General features: G+C 46.8%; 1 protein-coding gene across 1 annotated transcript; it reads right to left on the reverse strand.

The window, feature by feature from the left end:
- Positions 1–1083: 1083 nt before the first annotated feature.
- Positions 1084–12181, reverse strand: GGT1 (gamma-glutamyltransferase 1). The gene is made up of 13 exons (XM_009330773.1): positions 12018–12181; positions 11272–11399; positions 10946–11035; positions 9744–9936; positions 8408–8565; positions 7389–7538; positions 6746–6882; positions 5696–5883; positions 4749–4876; positions 3781–3893; positions 2576–2689; positions 1319–1503; positions 1084–1230 (listed from the first exon to the last, which is right to left on the reverse strand). The coding sequence occupies exons 1-12, from the start codon at positions 12179–12181 to the stop codon at positions 1360–1362; spliced, it is 1707 nt and encodes a 568-aa protein (XP_009329048.1). The 3' UTR covers positions 1084–1230; positions 1319–1359.
- Between the last annotated feature and the right edge of the window lie 547 nt (positions 12182–12728).

Genomic DNA, 12728 nt, shown 5'->3' on the forward strand with positions numbered 1-12728 from the left:
GCTATCATTTTATTCCTTGAAACTAGACTCTCCTCAATTCCAGAAACTACTGGGGAAGAGATGGTGCCTGATGCCTAAAATTTCAGCCTTTCATTTTCTCTTCAATGCATTCTGTATTTTAAAGTTCTTAGAAACTAACAGGAAGTTTCAACAAGTCAAATAGATGAGTTCAGTTACTGTTACTTGTGTTTCAAGGATTTCATAAACATCCCTAGAGCTTGACATCCTGGAACACTTGGTTTTGATCTTAGGCTAAGTTTATCTGATGTGATGTTTTAGTCCATGCTGGTAGGTGAACACCAAAACCCCCTCGTGCATAGGTACAGAAACTCTTAGCTGTTCCACATCAGATAATGGATTTCTGAGAGGCCATTAACTGTCTGATTAATGGCAACTTACCTTCAAACAAGAGTAGCTGCAGCGTGCCCTTCTTTAGAGGTTTCATTTCCTCAAACTCTGGTATTTCAGGTCTGCAGTATGATGTGGTAAAAAGCAAACTGGAAAAAAACCAAGCTTGTTTTGGATATTTAAGTATTTTTTTTTTTACTCATAGCTTCATCAAAGGAGTCAACAAAAGAGAAAAATCTCTGGAGAGCTTCTTTCCCGCAGACTGTCACCATCCCTTTTGGCAGTAGCAACTGTGCAGGCAAGAAAAATGTGTGACTCCATATTTATTTATTTTAGTTGTGCTCAGAGTTTTACAGGTAGCATCTTCCCTTTAGACCTTCTCAACAGAAATATAAAAAAGTTTGAAGCCACTTCCCCATTTACCCACTCATCTCCAATAATCAACTGAAGTGAAAGGCAGAAACATCTTTTGTTAAAAGAAAGAGTGGTGAGTTTGTGAAGGCTTATCCCAGCCTAGAGCTGGGCTTCCTGCTATGGCACAGATCTATCAGTTTGTAACTTAGAAAACCCAGTCCCCAGAGTCCTGTAACTCCCATCTACTCAACAGGAAACAAATCTCTTCTCTAGCAGTGACAGGGACATTCCCGGTAGCTGACGCTGTGCAAGGGAAACACTTCCTGCAGCTTGGGTGAGCTGGACCTTCTTCAGAAACTCTGGGTACCCAATCTGTCTTCATGGGATGGAGAGGAGGCAGGGAACAAACTCTTCAAGGCAGAACAGACTCTTCAAGTAAGTACTGCACGTCCTGGTAGACATGCCTGTCTTAGCAGACTGCTGTGGCATGAGGCACTTCGGTCATGGCTGTAGAGAACTGTCCCAGCTCTGTCAATAGAACCACAGGTAAATTTGTTCTCTTTCCTGTGAGAAGTCCCTGAGTTGCAGACCTAAAGGATCTTCCCCCCAAACACACCTCAGTGTCACTACATCACTGAAAAAAGGAGCCGAGCCATGTCAGTAGCCTGCAGGGACGCCACCTTTCCGGGAATCGGAGGCTGCAGCCCATCCTTCATCTGTTCTGAGAATGGCCTGCACAACCGCACCGCTGCTCACCCGCGTGGTATCATGTTTTCTCTTCTTTAGTTGTTCTTCTATACCCTGGAATGCAGAAGTGAGTGAGGACAACAGGAGAGAAACTGCACATGTGCCATAGTCTGTGACCTGCATCCTCCATGACTACCCAAGCATTCAGTGCCTGTATTTGGTAGGTCTCCTAAAACTACATGCTGTTCCTCCTCTTGCCTTTGCTTTCTGGGATGCCCTGCTTTTGAAGAGGTGGAATTGAGCAGATGTGGCATTTGTGGTGCTCAGTGTGGGCTATCAATACTATTCCTGAGCATTCTGCCTCAGATATTCATATACCAACAGCCAGAACTGATGGATCCTGTTCGGGAATGGGGGAAAACACAGTACTTATAGAGAGCAGGGCATCCTCCCCGGTGCAGGCAGATATCTCAGCTGTTACCTTAATAAGAAGCTTATCTACGGAGGATCTTCTGCGTAGTTTGATGAAGAAAACTGCCTTATGTAGGAGCATTTTCCCTAATATAGAGACATGGGATGAGATATGTACAAAGACTGCATCGGTCTCAGGCCTCTGGGATGTACAATTCCTCAGGGTGAATGAAGCTGGCAGCTCAGGCGAGTGGTGTGCAGGGCAAGGCAGATCCTGCCATCAGCTCTCAGACTGACAGTGCTGTACAGAGACCTTTACTGTGAAAATGTTTTCAAGTTTGTTCTCGGGTCCTTCTGCGCATCCTCCCTTGCTAGCTCTGTACCAGTGTGTCAGGATTCATTAGGAGGTTGCACAATAGGTCAAGAGTTTCCTGAGGGTCACTGGATTTAGACTGCTGGATGGTTCGGGCCCTGATGTGGTTTGCTATTTTGCAAGTCCTTTGAGCCAAACAACATTGCAAGAAGATACATACCCTCAGTTTCAGATGTAGGTGATGCTTGAATACACTAGGCCTTAAACCCATATAACTGAGACTAAAGGTACACTTTGAACAGCTTATTATGATCCAGTACTCACAGTGCCAGCTTCAATACCGCTCACCTACGAACATTTGGCAAAGCTCCATGATTTTCCACAAGTACATGCCTTCCCAGCACTAGGAACCCAGCACCATACAAGAAGTTCACGCACACCCCAGACTCTAGCTGGACAAACCTCCTCTATTTGCTGCTCAAGCTCCGTGATATTGGGAAACAGCTGATCATGAATTCTGGGCTCTTCCACTGCTTTCTTCACATCATAACCAAACCAGATGGAATTGATGATCGCCTATGAGAAGCAAAAAGCCTTAACATTAGTTACTTGTCTTCAAAGAGGCCTGACCCTTGTAGCAACATAGGCAGAGATGTCTGAAGGATGTTCACCAGAGCACATAAAGAGTGTAATTCCCGGTTCCTGCTGCTTTCAGCAGTCCCTCTCTTGGCTAAGCAAAACACAGGTACGTTGCAGCAAGTCAGCTTGTATATGCTTAGGAGGATTCCCACACAAGAAGACTGAGTTACTAAAATTAACATAGTAAAAGGATCAGATCTTCAAGCTATTGTAGCTGGATTTATGCTGCTATGATTAAGCTCGTGCTAGCTTAGACACACAGCAGTCACCTCAGCAAACATACAGCTACAGCTTTCCACTACTGTACAATCGGTTTCCTTAAACCTGCCTCATCTCTACATGCTTAAATTGCAGGTTGGAGCTGCTGGCAAGTGAAAATAGCCTCAGGATCAAGGGCTTAGAAAGCTGCTTGTAGCAGTTTTAATGGAGACTTCTCTACCTCAGCCAGAAAGCAAGATCTAGCCTGGTACTCTGAACTGCTGTGTGTGCTGGCACAGGAGACAGCTTTCTCCTGCAATCACTTTTGGTCTAGCTGGGTCTTTGAGTGGCTGCCACAGCAGCTCATAGAGAGCCTGCCTGTCAGATGGCCTGACACCATGCCTGGCCTAAGTTCTTATTTAGCTTCTCTGTGTGACTTTCATCCAAAGTGTAGGATGCTGGATGGGAATGGCTCTAAACTAGATAAAGAGACTAATTCATGGATATCCAGAGAACAGAAGTCAAAGCTAAACTGAAGCCACAAATCTTCTGCAAGTGGTCAGAACAACTTGCCAAAGGAAAAGACCTGGAGTCACTGAAGGAAGTAATTTAATAAGAGACCCTTTGTAGCTCTGGCAGGAGTTGGCATTGGAGGTCTGGCCCTCAGAAGGCCAGGCAGGAACTGCCCTTTCAGGCCCCCAGCCCACAGCAGGGAGCCACAGCTACGGTCACGTCACAGGTGGAGACTTGAGCCCCTACCCCAAACACTGCCTCTCCCCCACCTTGTTTTGCCTCAGCCTTGTCCCCCGTTTGCCCGTATCATCACATACCAGTGCTGTTGCTGTGGTTATTTTTGTTCCTCCAGAAGCACCAACCACCATCCTGACCTTTTTCATTTTATCCACCAAGATGGAAGGGCACATAGAGGACATCGGCTGTTTACCTGTTGGGGACACAGATGCAATAGAGGCTCAGCTTTCCACCTGCAGCTTACAAACTGCCAGCTCCTGCTCCATGTCTAAACCCAGAGCCTCAGTATCCACCTTCCTGACTCAGCTCACATGTCTTGTTTAGCCCTCGAGGATCCCGCTATCCCCTGTACCCATCTCCTTCTTGCTCCTGCAATGCAAAGCTTAACCCTCGTCCTTCACGCAGAGGTGCCTTCCTCCACAGTCCTGTCCCAGCTAGGGCTGTCTGTGATACAGCTGCCTCCCGTACACCGTGGGACTTCCCTTCCTGTCTTTTCACTTCCCTGTTGGTCGCCAAAGCATGGGGTACAGGAGGGAGGCAGAATCCCAGCCTGCTTTAGCAGCAATGAGATGGGTCTGCAGGAAGCAGTGGTGGAGCTTGGGTTAGGTACGTGAACTGGATCTATCCAAAGCTGCCCTACAGCTCCCAAGGCAGCACAGGGAGAGGGCTGGACAGTGCCATCTAACACTCTGCAGTCAGCTCCTCCTGCTGCCTCCCTCTTAAATCAGTTCAAAGAAATCTTTTGCAATCCCAAGTCATTTCATTTCACATGTACTGAGCTCCCTGGGAAAAGATTCTGGTTGTTGGAAGGAGGCATACACAAGAGTTTTTCTTTAGACAGTCTCTCCTCCCTTCAGGGTGCATCAGGGGAGGCTGGCTGTGTATTTTGACAGGGATGCCGAGTGACTCACTTTCATCCCTGTCCTCCGCAGAAAGCCCCAGATCTGTGCCTAATGGCAGACATGCTGCAGCCTACCTTGCAGACACCACAGAGTTAGTATGCAAGATATAGCCAAAAGACTGAGCCAGGAAGGTAGTTTACAGCTACCTGGTGCTATGAAATTTGCTGGAGAAGGAGGGATCCCAAATCCATTGATTATGTAAGGTGAGCTGAAGTCATCCATCTCATCATTAAATATGATTCCACTCACGTTGGATCGTACATCAGAGCCAAAGCTAGACAAAACAAGTTGGCACAGACATGTCAAAACCAGAGCAAATCCAGGAAGAGCTTCAGGTGAATTACTGCAATGTGAAACCTGGGATTCGATTGGAGTAAATCTCCACTCCCTCCTGTTGTAAAGGACAATCTGTCACCCCTTGGGGGAAGGAAGCAGTTTATACCGTGAGTACACAGCTACACAAAGAGGAAAGGCAGCCCAGAGGCCTGCTGTATAGCTCCCCTGCAAGGACCCCAAGGCGAAAAACAGCACAGCAGCTAAATAGAACTAATTCCCCTTCCAGCAGGGCAGTACTGCACTCCGTTCAGAGGCAGCATAGCTCAAAGGCTGGCACATTTGGGAATGATTGGGGTTTTGCTTAGATGTGTCAAGCTAGAGACATTTTCTATGGACAAAAAGAACCTTCGCCCCCCAGCTTCAGGCCGTACGTGCGGAACACAGCTCTTCCTGACAGCACTCGAAGCCAAACACTGCACTTCCAGGCCAGCTGTATTAGCTCAAATTCCTTCCAGATGCCTGGGAAATCAGAGCCGGCAGCGATACCACTGCTTATGAGAAGATCCAGATGCAGTGAATGTTTTCTTAGTGGGTGAACCCAACATGAGAGAGGACACATCTTGTCCTCTGACCCAACCACACAGGCCTCAGTGTTAAGAACTGACCTGCAAGCTCAGCAGGAGAAGTGCCCATCAACACTGCTACCCATCACTACCCCACTAGAGAGATGACAGTTCAGTGATGTTTTATACCAACCACAGAACCACCACTAGGAAGATGGCAAAGGCCTACATGGAAGTAATGTCTGAGCTCATACTATTGGTTGATGGTGCTGGTGGCGGACACAGCGCTGCCATCATCAGCCACAATGGAGAGGTGGGATGTACCGGCATTATCTCCAGTGTAATATACTGGCTCATAGTAGTCAACTGGATGGGAGGTGTTGTCTGTGATTTTCTTCCGGAGACTATCCGCAAAGAACTTGGACGTCATGTTTCTGATCTCCTGTCAGAGAAATCCAATGCAGTTACTCAGCAGATTAAGTTTAAGAGACATGTAGTTATGAGGCTGATATCCAATACTTCAGACCACAGAAGAGTGGCAAATCCCAGCAGTGAGGCTATAGTTTTCCAGCAGGGGCTTTCCTCCTTCTTGAAAGATGGACATTGTACCAAAGAGCATTTTAAGCAGTCACAGAAGCAGCTGTTACAATGCACCCCTTTGTGTAGGAAGTTAGTCAGCATCCATTATTGTAGATCTATGGAAAGCTGTCCTCAACACTGCTGTAAGGTGTAGGCAAGCAGTGTTACACTTGCTTCAGAGATGAGAGGAGAGGGATCGGGTTGAGAGGACTAGACCAAGGCAAGCTCTGATCATTGCTCTGTAAGTTGCAAATTTGTGTCCATCAGGCTGGGCTGGGCTCAGATCCTGCTGCTTTTGGAGAGTCACAGAAGTAAAAGCACAAAGTGTGAAGTTGGGAGAAGCAGAGTTCCTGCCTCACCCCTTCCCATCCGTTGGTCCATTTACTATAGGCAGGACTGTGGTTAGAGAGCCACAAGGATGCTGGGAATGTCATCTAATGAATAAGGCTTCAAACACTATGAAAACAGGGAGGGTTAGCCCTAAATATACTCAAACGCTCCTGTTGAATTGAGGATTTTGCTTTTCCTTATAGCAGGAAGGTTTATATCCCTCACAGCTCAGCCATGAGTCACATAGGACTTCACATTCTGATTCAGAGATATTTCAGTGCCTGTCAATAGCAGGTGGCACAGAGCATCTCTGAAAAAGTTTAGTCACCCAAAAACTTTAAGCCATGTTGCAGTCAACCTTGGTGCTGCAGAAAGAAAAGGCTTTTGCCAGGTACCTCTGTGATGTTGACAAATTTTGGATCTCCCAGTAAAGTCCTCTTGGCGTAGGCAAAGCGAAAGGCCTCCACAATGCGGTGGTAAGTCAGACCTTTCTCCTCCATGGTTTTGATGCTGTCAGCAGAGAAATTATATCCTGGCAACAGAAGACAAACGATTGTGAACACAAAGGAAAGTACACGGTCAATGGACTGCTAATAAACCTGTGTCAAATGGTATAATCTTGAAGCCCAGTCCCTACAGAGATGCAGTCACTGGACTGTCCTAATCTCCGCATGGAGAACACGAGCTCTGGTAGTTTTGAGCACTGTGGGAGGCATCAGCAGGATTTGTACTTGCAGAGATGTTTTCCAAAGAAGCCTCAAGGACAAGTTAGTTTCCACCCATGCAGGTACCAGGGAAGTGCCCCAGTCAGGAGCATATTTTTCCTCTTGCACCTATATTTCAAGTAGGAAGGCGACATCCCTGAGTTTACAGCAGAAGAGGAATATTTCCACATCTCTGATCCCTCCTGGGGTCTCAGACTTCTCACCTGCTGGAGGGCTATCAAGAAAGGCCCAGCTCCCAAAACAAAAAAGGCGTTGTCTTTGGAGCTCTCCCAGCTCCTGCTGCCTGTAAGGCACTGCTCAGTGGCACTCTCACCTTTCAGTATGTTGAAAATGAGGGCTAGCACTGGGCCGCTTAGGGGGGCATTAGGTGTGTAGAGGGTAAACTCCCCAAGTGTGATCTGTATGGGGTCTTCAATCACTGTTGCGTTGTAGTCCCGCAGGTCATCCAATGTGACAATGCCCCCTGGAAAAAGAGATGTGGGTTTATGTGATCTCTGGTGGGAAGAGGAGGTAATACTCCATCACTATGCATCACAGCAAGGACAGGAGGGAACACAGACAAATCCAAAAAGTTGCAAGGTAAAGAAAGCAAAGATGGGTGCACAGGAGATGAATTTATTCCTTGATAGATCCAGCTGAGGCTCACAGCCTAAGCTTGAAGTTGGGCTGATTTACGGCAGCCACAAATCTGGTGATCCACCTTTTTTTACAAAGGACACCAGCAACGTCAGGTAACAAAACGTCATTAAGAGTCCTGTTTACAGGAGGATGATGCAGCTTTTGGGTGCAGATGCTTTGTGCTACCCCACAAGCAGAATAATTTGTACGTTCCATTGCCTTTCTTATCAGAAGGGGGAAGACAGTAATTAACCATCACAAATAAAGCCAGTAAATACGAGGTTGACTGAAGCTAGCCAATGCTAGCTAGTAAGGATAGGATACTACCACCATCTAGCGGCATCGAGAGATTAAACAAGCTCAGAGCTTACAGGACCATGTAGGTAATGTTTTAGGTAGAAACTTGTTGGATTCAGGCTCTGTAAACAGCATGTATCTACTAAGCTATATCGAGAAATGCATAGACTTGCTAGACTATATGGTACAGAAATGCACAGTATATACTATCCATTTCTGACTGAGTTTCAAATGCATCCATTAAAGCGCTAATGGCTTCTCTTGGGTGTCCTGTTGCCACAGATCTCAGAGGCGGCATTTCAGGCGGCAGGCTTGACCCGCTTCCGAGGCTTCTGCAGGTCACCAGCTCCTCCCTGGATGCTGAGCTGCAGCAGTCAGGTCACTCATGCTGTTTTGGACAGACGTCCTGTTTCTCACCTACACTGCGGATGTCATCGATGATCTGTTTTGCCAGGCTTCCTGTGTAAAAGGCATCTGCTCCTTCACTGGCTATAGTCTCGTATGTGTTGGCTAGTTTAGTCATCTTGATGATATCGCCCTCATGCAGAATTTTCCCTCCTCTGCAGAACACTTCGCTAACAGAGAAAGGAGATTGAGAAGATCAGATCTGAGAGACAAGTTCAAAACTATGTGTACCTGTACCAGCTGACACAGTATTTGAGTGTTCATGCTAGAGGCTTCTTGGAGAGAAGAGAAACTGCCTGAGCCATGCCCCAGGGGTCCTGATATCTTGCACTGGGACATAAAAGTGAACAGTGGTTTCTGACCTGGGATTCCACATTGCTCAGAATTTGCTCAGTGAAGCCTGCAGGAGGGAGTGTCGATCTTTTTCACCAAGGCAGGCCGCCCTCCCTACCTGCCCAAGGGGCCAACAACTGCCTCAAGATGCCCAGGAGGGGCCATAGTCCTTGAACTCAAGCAGTTCTGTTCAGAGCACAGACTATGAAGCTATGAGGCTCAAAGCTTCCAGTGAGTCCAGGAGAATGTGTTTCGATCCCTGTTTGTCAGAGCACTTTGAGGTAGACAGTTTCCTCTCTAGCTCCCTCATCATGGATCATGAATGTGCTGCTGTGGACCTGCCAGATGGAGGTACAGGAGATAGGCCCAGGCTGTACATCCCAATTGGATTGGAAACCAACCTGCAGCTAGCAGAGATTTTAAGGAAAAGAGAGGATTAAGCATGATCTCCAGTAGGGCTGGACATAGACACCAAGGGTTTGACTGTAAGAGGAAGTAGAGGAGCATTTAAAACCCTTCATGTTCACAGTCATTGCTGGAAGTGGATGGTCAGAGGCATTGCTCGAGGAAGGCTGACTGCAGAGTAAGAGATGACCCAAATTCTCACTGCCTGACAGCAGATGAGATGTTCAAGGAGACTCTGCAATTGCCCCAAATGCAGTTAAGATTAGTTTAGTGCACTTACAGCATGAGGAAAAGCTGGGGATTCAGAAAATACATTGCCATCTGACAGATTTATCCCAGCAGGTACTCTAATTCCACCTTTGCTCAGACAAATGGACTTTAAGAGCAGAATTTATCTCCCTTTAAAGGTCAGGACTGAACATTCCTAAAATTGGCCACACAATTTAGCACCTTCAGGTAGCTGGAATAACAGCAGCAGGTACAGTGAGTACAGTCACTGGAGGGGAGGCACACTCCTCACAGACACTACATTACACGAACACAGAGACTTTTCAGCTAGGATGCAGTTACCCCAAATTTCTCTGCACAGAACAGCAACTGCTCTACCTACCACAGTGAGGGATCGCTTTCAATTGACTCCTCTCTTGCTTTGATGGCTGCTGCAAGGCCTTTCCCAACAGGGAATCCTTCTCTTGCCAACTTAATGCTGGGCAGAAACAGGTCTTTCCAGGCCAGTTTGCCATGACGTTTGTGAGCCAGTTCATACCCACGGATTTCTCCTGGAACAGCGATGGACAGTCCTCCTGGAGCAGATAAGGAATGTATTAGTCTTCCACAGCAAGAAGAGAAAGCTATTAATGGAGTAGGAGGTATAGCAGGCTTCTCTGCCAGCCCTGTTTTTAGGCAAGGATTACATATACTATGACCAGCTCAGCTTATGCATACGATAACAGAATTATTCTGTCTGACATTTATGCCTACATATTCTGGACTGTTGAAACAATTTTATCTTGCTGGTAACTCAAGTTTTTGGGTCATTTCCCCTCAGTAGGCTCTGGACCAGAGAAAAGCTGCTCAGAACACAGAAGCTATCATAGCTGCCTGCAGTTTCCAATCCTTCGGGGGAGAACACACTACAGTAAGAGGACACAGGCTGTGTACACAAGCCAAAAACTTTGTTGCAGCATTGTAACTCAATTGCAATAGATTGATTACTACATTGCACAGTGATGCAGCAGTTTGCTTCAATCCTGTTTTTATTGGCATCTCCCAGAAGTTCAACACTCTTCTCAAACCCCCTCCAACGTGCTGTTCCTCCTTGGTTACAGGAGTGACCATGAAGAGAACTAGTTAGTATTTCTTTCTATTTTTGATTAGAAAATACTTCCTTGAAAGGAAATTACTACTTCTCTGGAGCCCCTGAACCACTAGTTGAAGCCACCACAAAAAGTATTTAGGGAGGACACCTGAACTGACAAGAACTAAGTTGATCCACAAAGATTTATTCAAAGAGGTGGAAAGGAAAGAGAGCAGATATGGAACCGATCATAATCAGGGCTTTGGATTCACCTGCGTTTTCCTGAAGTGAAAAGCAGAAAGTGCTGAAGTGACCGACTAGTTTGAAGGACATCATTTTTAGATTCCTTGTCAGGATGGAGTTTGCAGATTGTGTAGAGGACATTTCTAGGTGAGAAATCCTGTAGATATGCACAAGCCTAACCATGAGAAACGTTCTTAATTCAGAAATGTCAGTAGCAGCTAATGTTGGAGCTATGCGGTCACCCCAGAGCAGTGAAACAGCCTTTGCCATACCTTTCAGAGAGCGCTGTGTGTCGTTCCCAAACATGTCCTCCGATGCTCTTTTTGGAGCCACCTCTCTTGCATTAATGATTTCCACTTTTCCTTTAACGACAGAGCAAGGAAGATGATGTTGAGTCCAGAGCTAAACACACAGGCATGGCCTCTGCTGAAGAAGTCTGATCAATGTGAGCCAGTTTCTTGGCAATTATTTTGAGGACAGCATGTTCCCCCAGAGGCTGTGAGAGTCAGTCTTTTACCTTCACTCAGGTAGGATAAATCACCTGCTTTAGATAAACAGTTCTCCAACTGTTCCAGATGTGTATGGCCCTGTCCCTTACCTGTGCTGCTGTAGATGGTAAAGAAGAGGCCCCCTCCAATGCCCATGCTGTGAGCATTCATGAGTCCTACACAAAGCAGAGCTGCAATCGCAGCATCCACTGCTGATCCACCTTGCTGAAGGATGTCCCTGTGCAGCAGAAGAGAAGGCATCGTATGGTGACATGTTACAGTGTCTCAGCTACCTGTGAGCAGTGGAGTCATCTCGTCAGAGCAGCTATGACAGATTCTCTAATGCACATTTGTCCACACCCAGTCTATAGGTTCCTCAGGAATAGGAAGTTTTGAACTTCTGTCACCTTAGAGAATACATCCTAATGGTCTAGGTGCAGACCAGATCAGCCCTCATCAGAGACACATCCAAACTAGCTCGAGAACACCAAGATGTGCCAAAGTATGTTTGGGGACAGGCATCCCAGACTTGTTTATTACACATGACAAATGACAACTCTCTGAGAAGCCTGAATCTGCAGCACTTGCATCTAGAACTGGAGGACAGCTTGATAAATGGTTTTTAAAAGGAGCTTGAAAAGCATCTCTCTCTGCCTGCTATGTTGTCTTTGAGAAATTGCAGTAACATTGGTCAGGCATGGTAAAAGCCCAGGTTTTATTATGGCCTTCTCTTTCTACAGGGAGATTAGAGATTATCTGTGCTGGGCAACTGCACCTGGACATCGAGGAAACAACAGTTTTGTCTTGCGCAAGAGCTGTCAGAGCTAACAAGAGTCACAGCACAATTAGCGGGTACCTTCCAATTATTGAGCACTGCCCCGCGTCTGTAGCCACAGCCGCCCTCTTATAAGTGTGTGTGTCCCCTGAGTCAGAGCGCAGCCCGAAGAAGAGTCCCAGGAACAAGATGAGCCCCAGCAGGGCTGCAGCCAGGACTCCAGTCACCACATAGCGCTTCTTCATCTTCCTGTGGGAAGAGACAGGATCATCAACCTTGCTGCTTCTGGGGCACATGGGAACTACGGAGCAGATGATCAGGCACAAGAGCAGTCTTTTCATCTACCTCCTTTCATATCCACTGCTTCCCCCTCTACCCCCAGCAGCCGACAGTTCTGCACATGAAAGGGCTGTTTGGGAAGGAGTGGCCAGGGGAGGTGTGAGCCTTCACAGTTACATCAGGGTAACTACACAGTTCTGTTTTGAAGTGAAGTAGAATATCAAGAGAGGAAGGGATGTTCAAGACGTCCTGCTACTGTTACCTTTCAGCGGCAACAGGACAACCAATTGCTCTTTGTGACTTTACGCTCTGAGGATTTTAGATGCTCAGCAAGCATTTAAGTTACTGCTGTGCTTGGGGCCCAGTGTCAGATTGGATTTGATCTAGTTCCCAAATCAAGTCAGCAATACCAATCAGAGACTTTTTACCAGATTCCCTCCTCCAACACATGCTGACAGGTCCTTTGCCTCCTTTGTAATGTGATGGAGTCAAGGACTGGATCCTGCCCACATC

The sequence above is a fragment of the Pygoscelis adeliae genome, unplaced genomic scaffold (assembly GCF_000699105.1).
Source record: "Pygoscelis adeliae isolate BGI_AS28 unplaced genomic scaffold, ASM69910v1 Scaffold358, whole genome shotgun sequence".
NCBI classification, from domain to species: Eukaryota; Metazoa; Chordata; class Aves; order Sphenisciformes; family Spheniscidae; genus Pygoscelis; species Pygoscelis adeliae.